We start from the raw sequence: 24,407 nt of genomic DNA on the forward strand, positions 1-24,407 counted from the left end.
ATAAATAATGACATTAATTTATAATGGAAATATAAAACCATGCGCAAAATGTATGGCTTCAAATTGGGGACTGGAATACATCTGCGTGCCCTGGTCCAATTGTCCCTCAAGTCACGGGAGCAGGAGGAGGCCATTCGGCCCCTCGAGCCTGTTCCGCCATTCAATCAGAATCAATATCAACTCCATTTTCCCGCCGTTGATCCATGTCGCTTGATTCCCTTATCGAACAAAAATCAATCGATCTCAGTCTTGAAAGTTTCCAATGACCCAGCATCCACAGCCTTTTGGGGGAAGAGAGATTCTATTTACACTACCCTCTGTGTGAAGAAATGTTTCCTGATTTAACTCCTGAACGGCCTGGCTCTAATTTTAAGATTATGCCCCCTTGTTCTGGACACCCCCCACCGGAGGAAATAGTTTCTCTCTATCTACCCTATCGAATCCCTTCATTTTTAAAAAAAACACCTTGATTAGATCACCCCTCAAGCTTCTAAACTCAAGCGAATACAAACCAAGTTTATGCAACCTGTCATACGCACATACGAATTAAGAGCAGGAGTAGGCCATTCGGCCCCTCAAGGCTGCTCTGCCATTTCATAAGATCATGGCTGATCTGATTATGACCTCAAACCTACTTTCCCGTCTACCTACTATAACCTTTGACTCCCTTGTTAATCAGCCTTAAAAATATTCAACCACCCTGCCTCCACCGCTCTCTGGGGAAGGGAGTTCCACAGACTCACGACCCTCTGAGAAAAAATTTCTCCTTATCTCCGTCTTAAATGGGAGACTCCTTATTTTTAGACAGTGGCCCCTAGTTCCAGTCTCTCCCACAAGGGGAAACATCCTCTCGGCATCTACACCTTCTCGTCCCCTCAGGATCTTATGTTTCAATAAGATCACCTCTCATTCTTCTAAACTCCAATGTCTACAGGCCCAACTTGTCCAACCTTTCCTCATAAGATAACCCCCTCATCCCAGGAATCAGTTGAGTGAACCTTCTCTGAACCGCCTCTAAAGCAATTATGTCCTTTCTTAAATAAGGAGACCAAAACTGCACACAGTATTCTAGATGTGGTCTCACCGATACCCTGTACAACTGTAGCAAAACATCTCTACTTTTATATTCCATTCCCCTTGCAATAAATGACATCATTCCATTTGCCTTCATAATTTAACCCTTCGAACCCTGGTATCGTGCTGGTGAATCAGTGCTGTTGGGCAATTTGGACTTGCAAGGCCAATATATCCTTCCTATGGTGAGGCAGCATCTGAGGAGAGAGAAAGAGTTAATGTTTCAGGTGGATGACCTTTCATCAGAACTCTGACGAAAGGTCGTCGGCCTGAAACGTTAACTCTGTCGCTCTCCCCACAGATGCTGCCTCACCCGCTGAGTGTTTCCAGCATTTTCTGTTTTTATTTCAGATTTCCAGCATCCTCATTGTTTTGTTTTTGTATCCTTCCTGGGTTGCGGTGCCCAAAACTGAACACAGTCTCCAGATGGGATCCGACCAAGGCTCTGTGCAACTGAAGCATAACTTCCTCGCTTAAATTCCAATCCCCTTGGGATAAAGGCCAACATTCCATTAGCATTTTTGATTACTTTTTTGTAGCTGTGCACTAGCTTTTAGTGGTTTGTGTACATCGACGCCCAAATCTCTTTGTTCCTCCACAGCTCCTAGTCCCTCACCGTTAAGAAAATATTCCGATTTGTGTTTCTTTGATCCAAAATCGATGACATCACACTTCCCCACATTGAACTCCATATGCCATAGTTTCATCATTTGCTTAGTCTGTCTATCGCCCTTTGCAATTAAGTTACTTTGCCTCCTAACAGTGTCATTTGCGAACTTGGATATACAACTTTCCATTCCTTCATCGAAGGCACTGATAAATATGGTGAAAATCTGAGGCCCCAGTACAGATCCTTGGGGAACACCACTTGTCACATCCCGCCAATCAGAGAACCTTTATCCCCACTGTGTCTCCTACATACCAACCCATGTTGTGAGGAACCTTATCAAATGTCTTCTGGAAGTCCATATAGACAACATCCATAGACACTCCCACCACCCCCATGCTAGCGACCTCCTCAAAATAATTCCACTAGATTAGTCAGAAATGACCTCTTCGCAAATCCGTGCTGACTCTCTCATTAATTGATGTGTGTCCCAAATGCTCAAGAATCCAACCAGGACTGTAGGAGCAGTATAAATGAAGGTGCCTATTCCCAATGGTCGCATGAGGCCAGAGCTGCACTTGCTGTGTGTTTGTGGCAAGCTGCTGTTGTCTACACTTGGTGCGGGAGTTGACTTATCAGTTGTGACACTGATCAGACTGTTTCTACTTTTCAAAATTGTAGAGCTTCCGTACGGCTGGGAAAAGATCAGCGATCCGGTGTATGGTTTCTACTACATCGAGTAAGTTCCCAAAAAAAGAGGTAAAACTCGATCTGTTCAGAGCTGAATTAGTCCATGTTTTGGACACCTGGCGTTCTGTGGGAGGGTCTTGTACCTCATTTCCTCTGCTGTCGAGCTGCTCATGAAGTCATTGGTGCTGCTTAGTGCAAGGAGCGAATGGCATTTACCCCAGTTGGGGAATAAATGGTGGTGTTCTCTTCAAACCCCATTGTGATCTGTTTTTATTTTGGGATACAATAACTAGTCCTGTTGTATTGCACTCTGTGCTTCAACAGTCTGATCCCAGGTTCCAGAAAGAAGCCTCCTTGTTTTGTTTTCAGGAGAAATTATTTTCCCCCTTCTCCTTTCTCTTCCTTCTCTTTTCCACCCCCCCCCCACCCCCCATTTCCCCTTCCTTCCAACCGTCCCCACACCTTTCCCTCCCTTCTTCCATTCCCTCACTTCCGCCTTTCCTTCCACCCATCCACTACCCACCCCCCCCTCCTCCGGGACACTTCCGCCGCCCCCCCCCGGACACCCCTGCCCTGAAGGAGCAGGCTCGTGTTGGGTTATGATTCCACTGGCCCCGGCCACTTTCTGGTAACTTACCCAACAGATCAAACCACTTCTGTTTACTTGGAATGTTTGGGAGAGGTGGAATGCCCTGGGGATCTGGTGCAACTTTGGCTGCAACTTAGTTGTGTTCCCAGTACAAAGTCAGTCGGGGAGGTAAGACCCTGAGTGACTTACCAGGGAATCTGGTGATTAGGGGAGAGGGGCCTATCTGCTGGTAAGAGGTGCATGATGTTGTTGAAACTGAGCTTTCTCTGTGCCTCTTTTTTTTTCCCCTCTCTTTTTCTCTTCAGCCACGTAAACCAGAGGACGCAGTTTGAGAACCCGGTCATTGAAGCAAAGCGGAAAAAGCAGCTGATCCATCAGTGGGGCAGCCAGCGAGGTGGGCCCGGAGATCAGCGCCCAGGTACAGGAACCCACCTCCAAAAAGAAAGGACGTGCATTTCTAGAGTGCCTGTCACGGCCGTGGGACGTCCCAAAGAGCTTTAATCCAATGAAATACTTTTGAAGTAGTCACTGTTGTAATATAGGAAACACCGCAGCCATTTTACACACAGCAAGATCCCACAAACAGCAATGTGATAATGACCAGATAACCCATTGTTAGTTGTTGGTTTAGGGATAAATATCAGCCAGGACACTGGGGAGAACTCCCCTGCTCTTCTTCGAAATAGCGCCATGAGATCTTATATGTTCACCCACAAGGGCAGACGGGGCCTCGTCTGAAAGACGGCACCTCCGACAGTGCAGCATTCCCTCAATACTGCACTGGGAGTGTCAGTCTACTTTATGTGCTCAAGTCTCTGGAGTGATATTTGAACGAACGACTTTCTGACTCGGAGGCTGGAGTGCGACCCAGAGTCACTACTAAAGACCTCCCAACTATCACTTGCCGCATTTCAGATCACGCCTACTGTGTAACCTCCAATCTAAGACCTGTTCTCCGCCCCCTAATTGCCATTTCTTAATGGGAATCCACTGAGCAATTCTGCCCATGAATAATACTGAGTAATTCTCCTTCTGTGTCCTGTTCGAGCCTTGATGAGGGTCTAAACCCAGCGTGTCGTTTGCACAAGTAGATCCGACCAGAATTGCATGAGTAATTTACGATTGTGTAAATGTGTAAACGCCATTCACACAAAGACCCTCGTGCTTCCCTAAACCTACAAGGAAATTTTTTTTTTCACTCTCTTGCCGAGAAGATTTGTTCTTTGTTTTTTTGCAAGTATGAGGTGTTCTTTTATACCCGACTACTCGTCTGCGGGGGGGGGGTGTCTCGCTGTGGGACGTTGCTGGAATTCAGCCAAGCAGTGAGGGACTGGAGTCACATGTAGGCTAGACCAGGTAAAGGTGGCAGGTTCCCTTCCCTGATGCCAGCCTCCGAGTTACTGAATTCATTTTCACAACTGGCCATGGTGGGCTTTGAACTCATGACCTCTGGGTTGCTCTAGTCCAATACCAGAACCAATACACTGTGACGTCCAACATGTGCAGCGTAATCTTATGTTTCCTTCTCTCTTCCCTTTTATAAACACATGTAATCTCATCGTCACTGGGTCAAAATCCTGGAACTCCCTACCCAACAGCACTGTGGGAGAACCTTCACCACACGGACTGCAGTGGTTCAAGAAGGCGGCTCACCACCACCTTCTCAAGGGCAATTGGGGACGGACAATAAATGCCGGCGTTGCCAGCGATGCCCACATCCCAAGAATGAATATTTTAAAAAAACCCTGCTCAGCGTGTGTATATAATCAGTTCAAACTTCCCCACACAAAAAGCCCTCGCTGTACAAACAGACCGCAGTGAGGTGTGCCTGGTCAGGGGTGGTTTTGTAAATATTAAGGGTCAGAGAGATCTCAAATGTTCCAGGCAGACGGTATTTTCATTTGCTTGCCCCATACAGTGCGTACTGGCAAATATTTGTTTTAAATTAACTGCTAAACTACTGGCAGATCCAGGAAACTGACTGCCTCCCACATACTCTCTCTCTCTCTCTCTCTCTCTCTCTCTCTCTCTCTCTCTCCCTCCTCTTACCCCTCCCTCCATGTGCTGGTCCCAGTGGATGTTAAAGATCCCATGGCTCTATTGGAAGAGGAGCACAGCGTTCTGAGTCCATTTACTTCACTTGCTGTTTGCGGGACCTTGCAGCGTCCGGATTGACTGCCCATGAGTAACAGTGACTGCTCTTCAATGGATGTGAAGCTCTCTGGGGATGTCCCGGGGACAAAATGATGCACCTTATAAATGCACGTTAGTTTGCCTGATGACGCTGACTTTTAGCTCGGGAACAGTGATTGCCCCCAGGTACCTTGCCCAAGTGGCCATATCATGTGCATTGGTGAATGTTCAGAGTATTCTGTCATGGGGTGCATCACACCCTAACCGATACTGTCCTTGCCCGATGGCCACACTGACACACTTTCCATCAGAGGTTACTGGCTAACTTCCCAATTCCCTGCGCTCCCTAAGCCCAGCGGCACAAAGACCATTGTAACCCCACTACTGCCGCCCTGGGTGAGATCAGCTAGGTCAGCACAGATTAGGATTTGAAACTGGGACTTGGGAACATAAGAACAGGAGTAGGCCATTCAGCCTGTTCCGCCATTCAATCAGGTCGTGGTTGGTCTGTACCTCTACTCCATTGCTCCTTACCCAACATAAATCTATCGATCTCCAATTAACCCCCAGCCATTTGGGGGAAGAGAGTTCCAGATTCCCACTACCCTTTGCGTGAAAAAGTGCTTCCTGGTTTCACCCCTGAATGGCCTAGCTCTAATTTTAAGGTTATGTCCCCTTGTTCTGGACTCACCCATCAGAAGAAATAATTGTTCCTTATCTGCCCTATCAAATCCTTTTTAATCATTTTAAAAACCTCGATTTAAATCACCCCTCAACCTTCTAAACTTGAGGGAACACAATCCAAGTTTAGGCAACAACTTTTGTGGTTCAACATCTCTGGCACTACGAGACGGCAAGTCCTTTATGATGAATTCTGATTGGGATTTTTGATGTGTCTGCCGCTACTTTTCAATGTAATTCTTGGTGCTTTCACTCCCTCCCACCCTCCCCAGAGCGGCCGATGTTTACTCGGGACCCCTCCCATCTCCAGGGGATGCTTATCAGGACCACGCTGCAGAAGAGCGCCATGGGCTTTGGGTTCACGATCATCGGAGGGGACAGTCCAGACGAGTTCCTGCAGGTGAAGAATGTGATTACGGACGGACCTGCTGCTCATGACGGGAATATGCTGGCAGGTGAGCGACGTATTTCCTAATAAAAGTTATTGTGCGTTTATGGATTTGACGCTGTGCGTAAAAGACAGTTTAAAGAGCTACCCCCAATGGCGCACCAAGTGCAGGGGGGAGTGAGACTGGGGAACAGTAGACCATGGTGGGGGAGTGAGACTGGGGAACAGTAGACCATGGTGGGAGTGAGACTGGGGAACAGTGGACCATGGCGGAGAGTGAGACTGGGGAACAGTAGACCATGGGAGGGAGTGAGACTGGGGAACAGTGGACCATGGCGGGGAGTGAGACTGGGGAACAGTAGACCATGGGAGGGAGTGAGACTGGGGAACAGTGGACCATGGCGGGGAGTGAGACTGGGGAACAGTGGACCATGGCGGGGAGTGAGACTGGGGAACAGTGGACCATGGCGGGGAGTGAGACTGGGGAACAGTGGACCATGGGAGGGGGAGTGAGACTGGGGAACAGTGGACCATGGGAGGGGGAGTGAGACTGGGGAACAGTGGACCATGGCGGGGAGTGAGACTGGGGAACAGTGGACCATGGCGGGGAGTGAGACTGGGGAACAGTGGACCATGGTGGGGGAGTAAGACTGGGGAACAGTGGACCATGGGAGGGAGTGAGACTGGGGGACAGTGGACCATGGCGGGGAGTGAGACTGGGGAACAGTGGACCATGGTGGGGGAGTAAGACTGGGGAACAGTGGACCATGGGGGGAGTGAGACTGGGACTTCCTCGAGTGAGACTGAGTTTAAGTGGCTCTTGGGGATAGGTACCAGTGGGTGTGGCACTGGGGCAAGGGACTGCCTGGAGTGGCACTGGAAGCTGGTGCCAGTGGGTGGGTAGGTGCCAGGGGAAGACACCGTAGGAGTGGCATCAGGGATTTCCGGGCGCGGCACTGAGTTCTCCTCATTGGTTTTCCACGTGGTTATTAAAACCGTCTGTTGGTTATTTCGGTATCAGTAATGATCTGGAGTTGGCCTGTTGAGCACACCATTGAAAGTCTGTCCTCCAGCCTACGTGGATCTGATTGTGTTCTCAAATGGTTACGGTGTGTACTTTGCACTCTTTGTTATCTTCAGGTGATGTAATAGTGTACATAAACAGCACTTGCGTCCTTGGGCAGACTCACGCTGATGTTGTGCAGCTTTTCCAGTGTGTTCCCATCAACCAGACAGTGAAGTTGATCCTGTGTCGTGGTTACCCCCTTCCCACCGACGCCCAGGAGCCGACTGTTGACTTAGTGACCGCCACTCCCATTGTCGACGGGCTGCCTGTGTCAGGGAAGCAGGCTCCCGCCGGCCAGTGCCTGCAGGCCCCACCCGTGATCTCCCAGCAAAATGGGAAGCAAGTCCCGAGCGTGGCCTCCGAACATTTGAACGGACCGTACTTGGGCCTAACCGAGGACCGATCCTCCATGAGCTCGTCGGCCGGCTCGCAGCCGGAGACGCTGACTATCCCTCTGCTGAAGGGGCCAAAGGGTTTCGGCTTTGCCATAGCCGACAGCCCGGGGGGGCAGAAGGTGAAGATGATCCTGGACAGTCAGTGGTGCAAAGGTCTCCAGAAAGGTGACGTGATCAAGGAGATTAACCAGCAGAGCATGCAGCAGCTGAGCCATGTCCAGGTGGTGGAGATCCTAAAGGAGTGGCCTGTGGGGAGTGAAATATCACTACTGGTCCAGAGAGGAGGTTAGTCCTTGTGCTATTTCACTGCAGAAGAGTTGTCTTTTGAAATGTTCGATTTTAAAAGGTTTTAAGTGTCAGCTTAGCTCGCTCGGTCTCTATCAAAAGAAAAGGGTTCGATAGGGTAGATACAGTGAAACTATTTCCTCTGGGAATGTGGGGTAAAGTCCAGAACAAAAGGACAAAATCTTAAAATTAGAGCTAGGTCGCTCAGGGGTGATGTCAGGAAGCATTTCTTCACACAAAGGGTAATGGAAATTTGGAACTCTCCCTGAAAAGGTTGTGGATGCCAGGAATCAATTGAAATGTTCAAGACTGGGATCGATAGGTTTTTGTTGGGTAAAGGTATCGAGGGATATGAAGCAAAGGTGGGTAATTGGAGTTGAGGTACAGATCAGCCATGATCTAATTAAGTGGCAGAGCAGGCCAGAGGGGCTGAATGGCCCACTCCTGGTCCTTTGTTTTTTTTTTATTCGTTCATGGGGTGTGGGCGCCGCTGGCGAGGCCGGCATTTATTGCCCATCCCTAATTGCCCTTAAGAAGGTGGTGGTGAGCCGCCTTCTTGAACCGCTGCAGTCCGTGTGGTGAAGGTTCTCCCACAGTGCTGTTAGGAAGGGAGTTCCAGGATTTTGACCCAGTGACGATGAAGGAACGGCGATATATTTCCAAGTCGGGATGGTGTGTGACTTGGAGGGGAACGTGCAGGTGGTGTTGTTCCCATGTGCCTGCTGCCCTTGTCCTTCTAGGTGGTAGAGGTCGTGGGTTTGGGAGGTGCTGTCGAAGAAGCCTTGGCGAGTTGCTGCAGTGCATCCTGTGGATGATACACACTGCAGCCACTGTGCGCTGGTGGTGAAGGGAGTGAATGTTTAGGATGGTGGATGGGGTGCCAATCAAGCGGGCTGCTTTGTCCTGGATGGTGTCGAGCTTCTTGAGTGTTGTTGGAGCTGCACTCATCCAGGCAAGTGGAGAGTATTCCATCACACTCCTGACTTGTGCCTTGTAAATGGCGTAAAGGCTTTGGGGAGTCAGGAGGTGAGTCACTCGCCGCAGAATACCCAGCCTCTGACCTGCTCTTGTAGCCACAGTATTTATATGGCTGGTCCAGTTAAATTTCTGGTCAATGGTGACCCGCATGATATTGAAGGTGGGGGATTTGGCGATGGCAATGCCGTTGAATGTCAAGGGGAGGTGGTTAGACTCTCTCTTTTGTTGGAGATAATAACAGACTCAAGGGGCTGAATGGCCTCCTCTTGGTTCGATGATCCCCAGTCCTTGGTTCGATGTTCCCCAGTCCCAGCTTCGAGGGAGGGGAGAGCAAAGAGGATTGAGAGTCCAAGCCCCACTCCCAGGGCTCGGGTGCACAAACTGGGCTGACAGTCTCGTGCCGGACTCCGGGAGTGCTACATTGCCTGAGGTTTCTTGAAATGGAGGATGATCAGCAGCGGGATTAGATTGACAGGACAGTGGGCTTGTTCAACAAACAACTGGATGCTGGTAATGGGAGGATGATGGGGATCGGTAGGGCAGAAGGATGAGATCAAAACAGACTCAGGCTGTCTTCATACAAATCCACCTCAGTGCTGATATTGTGGCTGCATTGCTGCAGGAGGTAGTCTGGTCTGTCCCGTGTTTGGTCGACAGTCAAACTCCACTGGAGGTTTGTTATCTCTGAGAATAAGTGGAATTAGGAAGGTGCTTGAGGCACTGACTGGGCTTTATTCCAGTGACTAGATTGCGTGTTGTGAAGTGAAAAGATCTCATCTCGCTCGGGACTCCCATCCCAGCCCCCACTCTTCCTCCCCCAACCCCAGTTCCCGCTCAGGACTCTGATCCTAGCCTGCTGCTTTTCTGTTCCAAGAGATCAAATTTACCAATGGAATTTGTGTTCCAAAAAAGGTGAAAGGAGCCCAGTGAAATAGACCAGTGAGTGAAATAACATTGGGGGAGGAGTGAAGCTCTGAATTAAAGTGCAGGTAGTCTTGTGTGTGCACTGCTGGCAGCCCTTCTCACCCTGAACTGCTGAACCAATCCCATTGTGTAAAGCACTCACGTAAATATGTTGATTAAAGGCGTGCTGTATAAAACCAAACACACATTAGGGAGCAAATTGTGGCTTCAGCTGAATTTCTTCCTTGTGAGAGCTGAGAGCTCGGTCCTGCTGTCAGCCCTCGCCCCCCCCCCCACCTCCTCCTTTTTATCTCCCTCCCTTCCCCCCCCCCCCCCCCCCCCTGCTCTTTCCCACTCTCACGCATGCTCTCTCAAACCCCCACCTTCTGTTTGTTAATGTGTGTTCTGTTCTTTTTACAGGTCCTTCATCACCTGCTAAAGTGATAAAGACCGTAAGTTGCAAGATTCATTGCTTTTTTAAAAAAAAACACTGGCAGGGGCGGGACTGGGGTCCAGGGACTGTTCTCGCTCGTACAGGCGGGAGTTAACTGGACAGCGATCGGGAGCAGGAGCCTGGGCTGATCCTCCCTCCCCTCCAGGCAATGCAGAGATGCCGTGGCCAATTGTAATTTCCTCATCACCGATCCGACTGGGAATGGGAAATTGAACCAGGGACCTGCTGTACGGTCAGGCTTTGTGCTGGTCTGGGCAGTGCTTTTATTCACTAGGCTCATTTAGAGAGCTTTTGAAAAATTCTTTACATGAGTTTTTGCCCCTGGTTACAGTGCAGTAGACGGAATGTGATTTTGCCTATTTCAGTTTTCTGTGATAATCAAAGAGATGCCTGTCACTTTATAATCTAACCTGAATACACAAAGCCCAAGTGGACTGTGAAAAGCCCAATAATGATGTGTGCCTAGACTTCCAAAAAACACTTGACAAAGTTCTGCATGGAAGGATCCCATTTAAGCTCAAAATGAAAGCAATTCAGAGTGAAGCCCTGGGAATGGATAAGGACCTGGCTGAAGGATGGGATGCAGCAGGTGATTTATTAGAGGAGGTACATTGAGAGAGGGAGGAGTAGTGAGTCGGGTGCTCCAAGGCTTGGTGTTGGGGCCACTACTGCTTCTAATTGACATTAATATGTTGGAATTCAGAAAGTCGATGTAGTCCGATTCACAGACTTCTACCAAACAAGAGGGGACGATTGATTCTAAAGCAGCAACTCAGGAACTAAAAAATTAATTAGACAAAATGTTTTAAGTGGAGGGAACAGTGACCGATGGAATTTAATACAGACAAGTGTGAAGTGCTTTGTAAAGGAAGGAAGCACTAAGCAAAATTAGGCCATCTGTAAATAGTGTCAAAATAGCCACGGGTGAAGTTGAGAGATGGTAGGGATTTTAGTAGACTTGGTCAACATGTCAAATGAATGCAGAACAACGATTGACATAGTCAGTGGAATGTTGAACTATACGGCCAAAACTGGAGGGTGCATAGTCAGAGTACGTCATGCCCAAAACCGTTTTAGTTCAGATCACTTTTTGTACTGTGTCTGGTTCTGGTCATGGAGACACAAGGGAGTCCTTGGGCACTGGAGGCAGTGCAGAGAAGTGCCCACAAGGCTGATCCCCAGCATCGGAGAACTGGGGTATGAGGAGAGACGGCACAAACCTGGGCTTCTGCCTTGAAAAGAAGCGAGCGAGAGGTGACCGTACAGAGGTGTACAAGATAGCAAACGGCGTGGGACACAATTTCAAACTAAACCTTGTGTAAGGAGTCTCACAACACCAGGTTATAGTCCATCAGCTTTATTTGAAATCACAAGCTTTCGGAGCTTTCCTCCTTCGTCAGTTGCTCAAACAAAAGCAAATGCTGGGAAGCAGATGCTGGGAATCTGAAATAAAAACAAAGTGTTGGAAACACTCAGCGGGTCAGGCAGCAACTGTGGAGAGAGAGACAGAGTTTATGTTTCGGGTCCATGACCTTTCATCAGAACTGGAAGAAGTAAAGATTTAACAGTTTTTAAGCAAGTACGGAGCCAGGGAAAAGGGAGCTGGGGTGGGGTGGAAGGTTAGAACAAAGGGGAACAGTGATTGGGTGGGAGTGATTAAATGACAAAAGGGATGATGGTGCAAGGCATAAAGGAGATGGTAATGAAGTAAAGAACGAAAAGATGGGTCTAGTGGAGGTGTAAATAGATGGGTCTAGTGGAGGTGTAAATAGTTACAGCAGAATAACAGAGGTGGAGGGAAGCCTGGAAAATCTGGTAAAGAGAAGGTTCCCGTGGCCCGGGAATGTGGTGGGGGAAGGTGGGTGGACCCCAGGGGTGCAGACCTGGAATTGTTGCCTTGTATTGGTGCTTTCCAAGTAATCTCTTTGCTTTCTGCAGATTTGTTTTTTTTTTAAAAAAACGTTTTCTTTCCCTCCTGACTCTCTCTTTCTAGACTTTGGAGCAAGAGGAAAGTCAGCCGAGTTCTCAGAACCTCTCCCCAGGCCTCCCCATTCCTCAGCCCATGCCCTTCCCTCCCAATGCTGTGCGGCCCTCCTCCCCCAAACGTGACCCCACTGAGGTGTACGCACAATCCAAGACCATATTCGACAGCAAACGTAAGTGAATTCTGCTGAAGTGGCGGCCCTCGGGTTAACTTCTACTGTGAACTGGATCGTAAATAGTGTTAGTAACGGGGCTCCATACCTGTGGGATTCTGGTAGGAAGCTGTGACTGGGGGAATGTGATGGGGGATGTGTACTGTTCACAATTACTTACAAATTATATCTGGACGAAGCTATTAAAGATGGGGCATGTGAATTACATAGAATGTAGAGCACAGAAACAGGCCATTCGGCCAAACTGGTCTATGCCGGTGTTTATTCTCCACACGAGTCTCCTCCCTCCCTACTTCATCTAACCCCATCAACATATCCTTCTATTCCTTTCTCCCTCGTGTTTATCTCACTTCCCCCTAAATGCATCTATGCTATTCGCCTCAACCATTCCTTGTGGTACCGAGTTCCACATTCTAGCCGTTCTCTGAGTAAAGAAGATTCTCCTGAATTCCCCATTGGATTTATATTTATGGCCCCTAGTTCTGGTCTCCCCCGCAAGTGAAAACATCTTCTCCACGTCTACCCTATCAAACCCTTTCATTATCTTAAAAACCTCTATCAGGTCACCCCTCAGTCTTCTCTTTTTCTAGAGAAAAAATGGGGCATCTCCAAAGATTGGACATCTTGTGCGGAGAAGCTGCAAGGTCAGATCGAAAAACTGAACGTTGGAATTGAAAGGGGATTTTTTTTATATATGTGCATATAAATTAGTTCCAGGATGTTGGTAACATTGGCAAAGCCGCATTTATTGCCCGTGCCTCATTGCCCTGAGAAGGCGATGATGGTGGGCTGCCTTCATGAGACAATTGCATTACAGCAGAGTGACTAGCTGACATTTTAAGAGGGCATTAAGAGTCAGCCATGTAGGGTAAGACTGCAATCACTGGGTGGGGGCTGCAGGTTCCCTTCCCCGAAGGAAGTTAGTGAACCAGTTTATGACAGTCCAGCTGTTTTCAGCCCACCAGATGTATTGAATTCAAATCCCACCGTGCCATGGTGAGATTTGAACGCACCTCATGGTTGCTAGTCCAGTACTAGGACCACTAGGCTACTGTACCCTACAACTCAACCTAATGTTTCAGATGATTTCAGACTCCTCTCCGAATCCAGAGTGCGAGTGCAGGACTGACTGCCGTTCTGTCCTATACCCTGGGATTCGAGGCAAGAGGAAAAGAAATTCTGACTTGCTGGCTCTGTTCTGCTATGTAAATATCAGTTTGCTTTGATTGAACACAACTTGAACTGGGTACTGCATCACTTCATAGAATGATACAGCACAGAAGGAGGCCATTTGGCCCACCATGCCTGTGCCGGCTCTTTGAAAGAGCTATCCAATTAGTCCCACTCTCCCTGCTCTTTCCCCATAGCCCTGCAAATTTTTCCCCTTCAAGTATTTATCCAATTCCCTTTTCAAAGTTACTATTGAATCTGCTTCCACCGCCCTTTCAGGCAGCGCATTCCAGATCTCCATAACTCGCTGCGTAAAAAAATTTTCCTCATGTCTCCTCTGGTTCTTTTGCCATTTACCTTAAATCTGTGTCCTCTGGTTACCGACCCTTCTGCCACTGGAAACAGAGTAAATAAGGAGAAATTATCAAAACTCTTAATGATTTTGAACGCCACCATTAAATCTTGCCTTAACCTTCTCTGTTCTAAGGGGAATAACCCCAGTTTCTCCAGTCTCTCCACATAACTGAAGTCCTACATCCCAGGTACCATTCTAGTAAATCTCATCTGCACCCTCTCAGGCCTTCACATCCTTCCTAAAGTGTGGTGCCTAGAATTGGACACAGTACTCCAGCTGAGGCCTAACCAATGATTTATAAAGGTTTAGCATAACTTCCTTGCTTTTGTACTCTATGCCTCTGTTTATAAAGCCAAGGATCCCGTATGCCTTTTTAACAGCCTTCCTAACGTGTCCTGCTACCTTTAAGATTTGTGTACCTATACCCCCATGTCTCTGTTCCTGCACCCCCTTTAAAATTGTACCACTTAGTTTATCTTGCCTCTTCTCATTCATCCTACCAAAATTAATCACTTCACGCTTCTGTGTTAAATTTTATCTGCCCTGTGTCTGCCCGTTTCACCAGTCTGTCTATGTCCTCCAGGAGTCTGTTACTATCCTCCACGTTGTTTACTACATTTCCGAGTTTCCTGTCATCTGCAAGCTTTGAAATTATTCCCTGTATACCCAAGTCCAGGTCACTAATACGTATCAAAAAGATCAATGTCCTAATACTGACCTCTGGGAAACACCACTCTATACTTCCCTCCAGTCTGAAAACCAACCCTTCACCACTACTCTCTGCATTCTGTCCCATGGCCAATTTTGTATCCACACGACCCCTTCAGCCCCACGGGCTTCAATTTTGCTAACAAGTCTAGTATGTGGTACTTTATCAAAATCCTTTTGAAAGCCCTTTTGCACATCAACCGCACTACCCTCATCAACCTCTCCGTTATCTCATCAAAGAACTCAATTAACATAGTCAATTAACATGATTTGCCTTTTACAAGTCCGTGCTGACTTTCATTTATTAACCCATATTTTTCCAAGTGCCAATTAATTTTGTCCCGGATTAATGTCTGAGTTGCCCCGCCACCAGCGTTAGGCTGACTGGCCTGTAATTGCCGGATTTATCTCACTCCCCTCTTTTGAACAGGGGTGAAACATTTGCAATTCTCCAGTCCTCCGGCACCATCCCCCTGTCTAAGGAGGATTGGAAGATTCTGACCATTTCCACAGCTGCTGCATTACCTTAGTTTCCATGGCTACTGCATCATCTCTGACCCCTTCCATGTTTTCCTCGTCCTTTAGCCCCGAATACGAAGGACATCGATATCTTTCTGCGGAAGCTGGAGAGCGGATTTGGATTCCGAGTGCTGGGTGGAGATGGGCCGGACACACCTGTAAGTCTTCTCCTCCCCTCCTCCCCCCTCCTTCCTCCTCCCTCCCTCCCCCCCCCCCCCCCCCCCCCCCCCACAATCTCTCTCGCCCTTGCTGTTGATCCCACGTTGCTTTATGTTCAGACACTTGTTAATGGAGGGGAAAGTGTGTCGGGGTAGCAAGGTTGCACGTAGAGTGGGCTCTCCGCTGCGACGCGGTCATACCGCATTGTTCCTGTGTGGATAAAAATGTAAAATGCAACCATGCTGTTGGAGCAATTCAGTGGAAGTGACTGACTGACTGATAACGGCTGACTGCAGTTCCAAGGTGAGACACTGCAGCAGATGGTGAATGGAACAGTCAAGTCAGTTATTACCTTCATCTCTCATCTATATAACCAGTAGATTTTAACTGTTAGCAGTGTACAAACACAGTAAAGACTGCGTGATACAAGTGAGAAGGTAATAGGCACGAGCAACCTGGGACCTGAAGGCACCGCGTGACTGATATTGTAGTAACGAGTTTCCTGTATAGCTGTGGGTCAGAGGGAATTTCTCAGCACACACTGCAATCTGTCTACATGTGAGAGCCCTGCCTGTCAGTTGGTGAATTCCCCCCCAATCAAGGTTCAGTGGATGTCACGTAACTGTTGCAAGTCATAAGAACATAAGAACTAGGAGCAGGAGCAGCAGTAGGCCATATGGCCCCTCGAGCCTGCTCCGCTATTCAGTCAGATCATGGCTGATCTTCGACCTCAACTCCACTTTCCCCCCTGATCCCCATATCCCTTGATTCCCCTAAAGTCCAAAAATCTATCGATCCCAGTCTTGAATATACTCAACGACTGAGCATCCACAGCCCTCTGGGGTAGAGAATTCCAAAGATTCACAACCCTCTGAGTGAAGAAATTCCTCCTCATCTCAGTCCCAAATGGCTGACCCCTTATCCTGAGACTATGCCCCCTAGTTCTAGACTCTCCAGCCAGAAGAAACAACCTCTCAACATCTACCCTGTCAAGCCCTCTCAGAATCTTTTATATTTCAACGAGATCACCTCTCATTCTTCTAAACTCCAGAGAATATAGGCCCATTCTACTCAATCTCTCCTCATAGGACAACCCTCTCATCCCGGGAATTAACCTAGTGAACCTCCATTGCACCCCCTCTAAGGCAAGTATATCCTTCCTTAGACAAGGAGACCAAAACTGTGCACAGTACGCCAGGTGAGGTCTCACCTGCACAATTGCAGCAAGACTTCTTTACTCTTGTACTCCAACAGCTTTGCAATAAAGATGAACATACTATTTACCTTCCTAATTGCTTGCTGTACCTGCATGTTAACTGTGTGTTTCATGTACAAGGACACCCAAATCTCGCTGAACACCAACATTTAATAATCATGTAGTCTTGAGACTAAATTGACCTTTTTTTTCTCTTTTATCCCCCGCCCCCAAACTCTTCATATCAGGTTCTAATTGGAGCGATCATCCCTTTGGGGGCGGCAGAGCGAGACGGGCGTCTCCGGGCAGCTGACGAGCTGCTCTGTGTCGACGGGGTCTCTGTTAAAGGGAGGTCCCACCGCTTCGTGTTGGATTTAATGCAAAATGCGACTCGCAACGGCCAGGTGCTGCTGTCGGTGAGGAGACACATCCTGTCCGCTGGTGAGTGTGGCAACGGAGTTGGCGCCCGACATGGGGTACGAGGGGGCAGTACCCGGTGAAATGCTCGCGATTCCTGGGAGAGCGCGCAGGATCGTGTTGCTGTAACGATGGTCAGTCTGAGGCCTTCATTCTGCAGCATTAGTCCCTTAAACTAATGTTTAGCGACTTTAAGCTCCTCAATGAGGTAGAAGTATAGTTCAGAGAGGAATAGAATCGTAGGATTATACAGCACAGAAGGAGGCCATTCGGCCCATTGCACCTGTGCCAGCTCCCTGAAAGAGGTATCCACTTAGTCACATTCCTCATACTGCTCTAAATTAGTAGAAACATACTACTCCACTAGCTTCTAATAATCATCAACATCCTGTGGGTCAGCATTGACCAGAAACTTAACTGGACCAGCCACATAAATACTATGGCTACAAGAGCAGGTCAGAGGCTGGGTATTCTGCAGTGAGTGACTCACCTCCTGATTCCCCAAAGCCCCTCCACCATCTACAACGTACTAGTCAGGAGTGTGATGGAATACTCTCCACTTGCCTGGATGAGTGCAGCTCCAACAACACTCAAGAAGCTCGACACCATCCAGGACAAAGCAGCCCACTTGATTGGCACCCCATCCACCATCTTAAACGTCCACTCCCTTCACCACCGGCGCACAGGGGCTGCAGTGTGTACCATCCACAGGATGCACTGCAGCAACTCGCCGAGGCTTCTTCAACAGCACCTCCCAAACCCATGACCTCTACTACCTAGAAGGACAAGGGCAGCAGGTACATGGGAACAACACCACCTGCATGTTCACCTTCGAGTCACACACCATCCTGACTTGGAAATATATCGTCGTTCCTTCATCGTCGCTGGGTCAGAATCCTGGAACTCCCTACTTAACAGCACTGTGGGAGAACCTTCACCACACGGACTGCAGCGGTTCAAGAGGCGTCTCACCACCACCTTCTCAAGGGCAATTAGGGATGGGCAATAAGGTAATTTATCCAATTACCTTCTGAAAGCTACTATTGAATCTGCTTCGAGAAGCAGATTCAATAGTAACTTTCAGAAGGTAATTGGATAAATACTTGAAGGGGAATAATTTGCAGGGCTAGGGGAAAGAGAGGGATTAATTGGGTAGCTCTTTCAAAGAGCCGGCATGGGCACAATGGGCCGAATGGCGGCCTTGATGGTGACTCCTATATCCTGAGAACAAATAATTTTAAAAAATGCTTGTAAGTGCCTGTGAGCTCATTGTGTTGGTGAATCACGGGTGCAAGCCTGGTTCCTATGTGGCAGTGTTCACACAAAGCTTCCCCTTCATGTGACAGGGCCGTCTTATCAGTAACTCTCTTGTTTTTCCGCGATAGAAGACCAGCGTGACGATGGGCGAGGGGGGAGTTCTGAAGCTGCCGAGAATGGCTCTCCCGGAACGAATCACACGGATCTCGCACACGGGCTCCCGCAGGAACAGTCGTACGACATTGTCCTGCAGCGGAAGGAGACCGAGGGGTTCGGCTTTGTCATCATCACCTCGAAGAACAGGCCCCCGACTGTTGGTGAGTAAATCGAGGTTGGGGGTTGGGAGCGGGCTCCTCCCCGGCAGATGCTGAGATCACAGGCCGGCTCGGAGCAAATGTCGGAACTTTTTCTGCCCCATCCACCAAGCTGCAGTCTTTCTGTTGTCGAAGGCGCTGACCCGCGCTGGGGTACGGGTTGCAGGGGCGCTGACCCGCGCTGGGGTACGGGTTGCAGGGGCGCTGACCCGCGCTGGGGTACGGGTTGCAGGGGCGCTGACCCGCGCTGGGGTACGGGTTGCAGGGGCGCTGACCCGCGCTGGGGTACGGGTTGCAGGGGCGCTGACCCGCGCTGGGGTACGGGTTGCAGGGGCGCTGACCCGCGCTGGGGTACGGGTTGCAGGGGCGCTGACCCGCGCTGGGGTACGGGTTGCAGGGGCGCTGACCCGCGCTGGGGTACGGGTTGCAGGGGCGCTGACCCGCGCTGGGGTACGGGTTTCACGGGCGCTGACTGCCAACCTAGTGGCTGTTCTTCGTGTGTGAGCCCAAATGGTGAGTTTTGGCAGCTTTTTGAGCCCATGGGCTTCGCGGCCAAGCACAATCCTGTCCACACACGCATGTACTGCCCAGCAGGGGTCACTGGGTGGTGAGCAGGAACCCAGCGGGTCTGTCCAGCTTGTTGTCACAGCATGTGATATAACCGGCCACTCAGGGGGTCGGTTGCAGGATAATGAAATGGGTCTTTGTGCAACCGATCGTAGCCAAAATGTGTCAACAAACACAGCCGTACGGCCATTCCCTGCACAAGTTTTCCAACCTGTTCTCTTACTGATTTATTATCCACTTCTGTGATTTTCGGGCTTTCTGTTCATTTTCTAAATCGACGAGTACTGATGCATTGTTTAGAGGTGACTGAACCTCACACTACCAGAGGCTGGATTAACATCAGCAGAGTCAGCAACACAGGGCGCTGGGGGGGAGGGGTTCCTGAATGAGGGGACTGGATTAACATCAGTACTAGGCTGAATTTTGGCTTCAGTCATGCGCTGTATTAAATTGCGCCACCGATCATCACTAAAAGAATTTTGTTCTGTTCTATTTTGACTATTTTTGTTAATCGTTTTTTGCACATGTTTTGGTTTCTGTGACATACTCCGATTATTCCTTCCTTCTGTGAGCCTGTTTTATGTGTTGTGTGTGAAGCTGAAGACAGGCTCGTGAAGGGCGTTCAGATTGTTGCTAATTCACTCCTGGTCTTTACCCATAGTGAATCATCCCTGAAATTTATCGTGAAAATATGAAACTTTTTTCCATGTCTTTGTGTGAAGAAGTGACATCACTCCTGAACGGCCTGGCTCTAATTTTAAGGTTATGCCCCCTTGTTCTGGACTCCCCCCACCAGAGGAAATAGTTTCTCTCTATCTACCCTATCAAATCCCTTAAGTCATCTTAAACACCTCGATTAGATCACCCCTTAATCTTCTACACTCGGGAACACAAGCCTAGTCTATGTAACCTGTCCTCGTAATTTAACCCTTTTAGCCCCGGTATCATTCTGGTGAATCTGTACTACACCCCCTCCAAGGCCAATATATCCTTCCTCCAGATGGGGTCTAACCAAAGCTTTATAACTAATATAACTTCCACCCCTTTGTATTCCAGCCCTCTTGAGATTATTTTTTGATCCTGTCCACTATCTTAACGATTTCTGTACCTTGACCCGTAAATCTCTCTGCTCCAAATCAGATTAACACTCTCCCATTACTTGTTCCCCCACAGCCGTGCCGCACAAAATCGGCCGCATCATTGAGGGAAGCCCTGCTGACCGGTGTGGGAAGCTGAAGGTGACTGACCGTATCTCGGCAGTGAACGGCCAGTCCATCGTCCAGATGCCCCACCACGACATCGTCCAGCTGATCAAGGACGCGGGCCAGACGGTCACTCTCACCGTCACTCCCGATGAAGGTAGGCAGTCAGAGCACAGAGGGGGCGGGGGGCGGGGGGCTCGCTTTGCCACCCTGGGCCCAGCCCGTACAGCGGGTCACCCGCCCTGCGTTCCTTGTGACTCGAACGCTCACTGCGGAAATTCATGAGCTGCAGCTGAACTGTAAATCGGGTTAATCTGCTCATGTTGCCGGCTGCTAATACCAACACGACACAGGGGTTGTGATCAGGAATTATCTGCCAGCGAGGCAACAGCGCTAAGCACAACCCTTTTTATAAACCTCCAGACCCCGCGTAATTCAAACAGGACAAACCTGGGAGTGAGAAATGTGCGAGCAAGTGGGGCCGAGTTGCCTGAGATTTGAGGGCTAGATTCCTAAATCTCAGCTGCAGTGGCAGGTCTCGCTGTGACTGCTGTCAGGCCAGGCTGGTCTTTATCAAGGTCACCCTGATGGGAAATGGAACACTTTATTTATACTTTGGACCCTCTGCTGCTTTGCTCCGTGTCCAGTCCAGTTGCTGTGGCCAACAACACCCATCATTGTCCTGCCAACGTCACCCCTTTGAAGAGAAGCCTGACTCTGGCATTGTGACCTGTCGCTCTCATTCCCCACACAAGCTAAATGTTTAGAGCTTTTTATTTTGTGCCCCTCAAGGTGAGAGGTGTTGGTGCTGGAGGATGGAACACAATGTTTTAGAACGTGCAGTGTTCCAGGTCAGGGTTCGCACAGCCAGACGCAAGAAAGACAGACTTTCACTACCTCAGGACGTTCCAAAGCACTTTACAGCCAACTTCAAAGAAATACTTAAAAAGTTTACAGAAGTGTAGCCACTGTTGTAATTTAGGGAACACGGCAACCAATTTGCGCACAGCAAGATCCCATAAACAGCAATGTTATAATGACTAGGTCATCTGTTTTTAGTGATGTTGGTTGAGGGATAAATATTGGCCCAGGACACTGGGGAGAACTCCCCTGTTGTTCTTATAGTGCTGTAGGATCTTTTACGTTCACCTGAGAGGGCAGACGGCACCTCCGTTTAACGTCTCATCTGAAAGACAGCACCACTGACAGTGCAGCACTCCCTCAGTGCTACACCGGGAATATCAGCCTGGATTTTGTGCTCAAGTCTCTGGAGCGGAGCTCGAACCTACAACCTTTCTGACTTGGGCGTGAGCAAAGCTCCCAAACAGTGAGGCTTCAGCTCCAACCTCGAGACCGCCTACTGCACTAACCATCCTTGGGGGGGGTCTGACCCACTGGGTGTCTGGGTCCCCTCAGTTAGTCTGGTGAGCCGGTATAGTGAGCTGTGGCATTGCTCTGTGCAGTTCATGCTGCTGGGAATTGGTGCAGTTCCATTGAGAGATGCTTTGCCCCTCTTGCAGTCTAATCCACGTCCCGGGACGGAGTGGGAGTGTGGGGGGAGGGAGAGATTGTTTTCTCAGTCCTGCTCACAGCCTGTGCTGACGAGCTTCCCACGTTCACACCGCCCGGTGTGTGAGACCCCGGCCAGTGACTCCTGGGATTGTGGAGCAGTTGGTCACCGTTCCATTCCGGCCGCTCGCAGGAGTGACACCGACCGGTCTTCAATTTGTTAACCCACTTGTTCACTTTGTCTTCCTTCAAGATGCGACTGGCCCTCAATCAGGAGGCAGCTCAGCCAGACAGAGCCCGGCCCTGCAGCACAAACCAATGGGACAGACTCCAGCTGTTCAAGTCCCAACACAGGAAAACAGGTGAGGAGGCCGGTCACTCTGGCGAAGCGAGAGTACTCTTGCCGGGGAGGTGGGGGGCGACGGGGAGGTGGGGTGGGGGCGGCGACGGGGGCGGGGGGGCGACTGGGAGGAGGTGGGGGGGACGGCGACTGGGAGGAGGTGGGGGGGACGGCGACTGGGAGGAGGTGGGGGGGACGGCGACTGGGAGGAGGTGGGGGGGACGGCGACTGGGAGGAGGTGGGGGGGACGGCGACTGGGAGGAGGTGGGGGGGACGGCGACTGGGAGGAGGTGGGGGGGACGGCGACTGGGAGGAGGTGGGGTGGGGGGGCGACTGGGAGGAGGTGGGGGGGACGGCGACTGGGAGGAGGTGGGGGGGACGGCGACTGGGAGGAGGTGGGGGGGACGGCGACTGGGAGGAGGTGGGGTGGGGGGGCGACTGGGAGGAGGTGGGGGGGGCGGCGACTGGGAGGAGGTGGGGGGGGGCGACTGGGAGGAGGTGGGGGGGGGGCGACTGGACGTGGTGGGGAGGGGGGCGACTGGACTCATGTTGTTGTACTTTTTCTGTTTAACAGTAAGACGGAAGAAGATGAAGGGAGCAGTGGTCCATCTCCGGTTTGCGACTACATGAAACCACCTTCCTTGGACTACAGGCAGCCACCCTCTGACCAGTATCTCCACCCAGCTCCTGACAGAGAGACGTGGGCTGCGGGCAGCAGGCACTCTCAGGTACGGCCACTCCTGGCTCTTTCAGTGTGATGCAGTGTCTGTGAGCCGTAGATCGGGATCTTTTTGAGCATGAAGTTCTTTTAGATGTGGCTTCTTTAGATTCAAACTCTCTCCCTGTTCCACTCTTGATTTCACACAACAAACACCTTCAGTCTATTCAAGCCTAATACCAGAACTGAGAGGTTATATCCATCAGGAATGGCTAAACAGGCTGGGGCTCTTATCTCTAGAAAAGAGAAGGCTGAGGGGTGACCTGATAGAGGTCATTAAGATAATGAAAGGGTTTGATAGGGTAGATGTGTAGGAGATGTTTCCACTTGTGGGGAGTCCAAAGCTGGGGGTCATAAATATAAGATAGTTACTAATAAATCCAATCGGGAATTCAGGAGAAACTTCTTTACCCAGAGAGTGGTGAGAATGTGGAACTCACTCCCACAAGGAGTAATTGAGGCGAATAGTGTAGATACATTTAAGGGGAAGCTGGATAAACACACGAGGGAGAAAGGAATAGAAGGATATGCTGATAGGGTGAGATGAAGAGTGGTGGGAGGAAGTTCGTGTGGAGCATGAACACCAGCATAGACCAGTTGGGCCGAATGGCCTGTTTCTGTGCTGCAGATTCTATGTTTAAAAAAAAATTCTGCTTCCTTGGGTGAGTGAGATACATTAGTGAAATGTCCTAGAAGTAGCATTGTACAAAAGCAAGGAAGTGATGCTAAACCTTTATAAATCACTGGGTAGGCCTCAGCTGGAGTATTGTGTTCAATTCTGGGCACCACACTTTAGGAAGGATGTCAAGGCCTTAGAGAGGGTGCAGAGGAGATTTACCGGAATGGTGCCAGGGATGAGGGAATTCAATTATGTGGAGAAACTGGGATTATTCTCCTTAGAGCAGAGAAGGTTAAGGGGAGATTTAATAGAGGTGTTCAAAATTCTGAAGGGTTTTGATAGGATAAATAAGGAGAAACTGTTTCCAGTGACAGGAGGGTTGGTAACCAGAGGACACAGATTTAAGGCAATTGTGAAAAGAACCAGAGGGGAGATGATTTTTTTTAACACAGCGAGTGGAACGCGCTGCCTGAGAGGGCGGTGGAAGCAGATTCATTAATAACTTTCAAAAGGAAATTGGATAAATACTTGGAAATTGGAAAAAGTTGCAGGGCTATAGGGAAAGAGCAGGGGGAGTGGGACTAATTGGATAGCTCTTTCAAAGAGCCAGCACAGGAACAATGGGCTGAACGGCCACCTTCCATGTTGTAAGAAAGACTTGCATTTATATAGCGCCTATCGGCTCAGGTTGTCCCAAAGCGCTTCACAGCCAGTGAAGTAGTTTTGAAGTGTGGTCACAGTTCTATGATTCCAAGTACTGAGCAGCCCGTTGTTACCAAGTCTTTGAGGGAGTTGCAGGTGAAATAGTTTGTAGAGTTTCTGGTGGCGTCGTCACTTTTTTAAAGGTTTTTTTGTTGGGTTGGAGAGAAATCCAAATCAGGTTCTGCATTGCTGGCTGCAAAACTATTTGACAAAGGGGCAATAAAAAGGGCAAGAGGGCAAATCCTCTAAGTGCCCAA

General features: G+C 49.4%; 1 protein-coding gene across 5 annotated transcripts in view; it reads left to right on the plus strand.

The window, feature by feature from the left end:
- The window catches only part of magi3a (membrane associated guanylate kinase, WW and PDZ domain containing 3a), a 91,290-nt gene that overhangs the window by 57,666 nt on the left and 9,217 nt on the right, over positions 1 to 24,407 (plus strand). For 3 of the 5 annotated variants that reach the window (XM_068007719.1, XM_068007721.1, XM_068007722.1), the window contains 12 exons: positions 2,363 to 2,420; positions 3,266 to 3,378; positions 6,047 to 6,229; positions 7,303 to 7,908; positions 10,210 to 10,241; positions 12,237 to 12,399; positions 15,218 to 15,309; positions 16,754 to 16,946; positions 18,308 to 18,496; positions 20,234 to 20,419; positions 22,025 to 22,133; positions 22,686 to 22,839. In XM_068007719.1, the coding sequence (XP_067863820.1) occupies positions 2,363 to 2,420; positions 3,266 to 3,378; positions 6,047 to 6,229; positions 7,303 to 7,908; positions 10,210 to 10,241; positions 12,237 to 12,399; positions 15,218 to 15,309; positions 16,754 to 16,946; positions 18,308 to 18,496; positions 20,234 to 20,419; positions 22,025 to 22,133; positions 22,686 to 22,839 (2,078 nt within the window). The remainder of the gene's footprint in view (positions 1 to 2,362; positions 2,421 to 3,265; positions 3,379 to 6,046; positions 6,230 to 7,302; positions 7,909 to 10,209; positions 10,242 to 12,236; positions 12,400 to 15,217; positions 15,310 to 16,753; positions 16,947 to 18,307; positions 18,497 to 20,233; positions 20,420 to 22,024; positions 22,134 to 22,685; positions 22,840 to 24,407) is intronic. The other 2 variants (XM_068007720.1, XM_068007723.1) reach the window with 1 other exon arrangement.

The sequence above is a fragment of the Heptranchias perlo genome, chromosome 27 (assembly GCF_035084215.1).
Source record: "Heptranchias perlo isolate sHepPer1 chromosome 27, sHepPer1.hap1, whole genome shotgun sequence".
Classification (NCBI taxonomy): Eukaryota; Metazoa; Chordata; class Chondrichthyes; order Hexanchiformes; family Hexanchidae; genus Heptranchias; species Heptranchias perlo.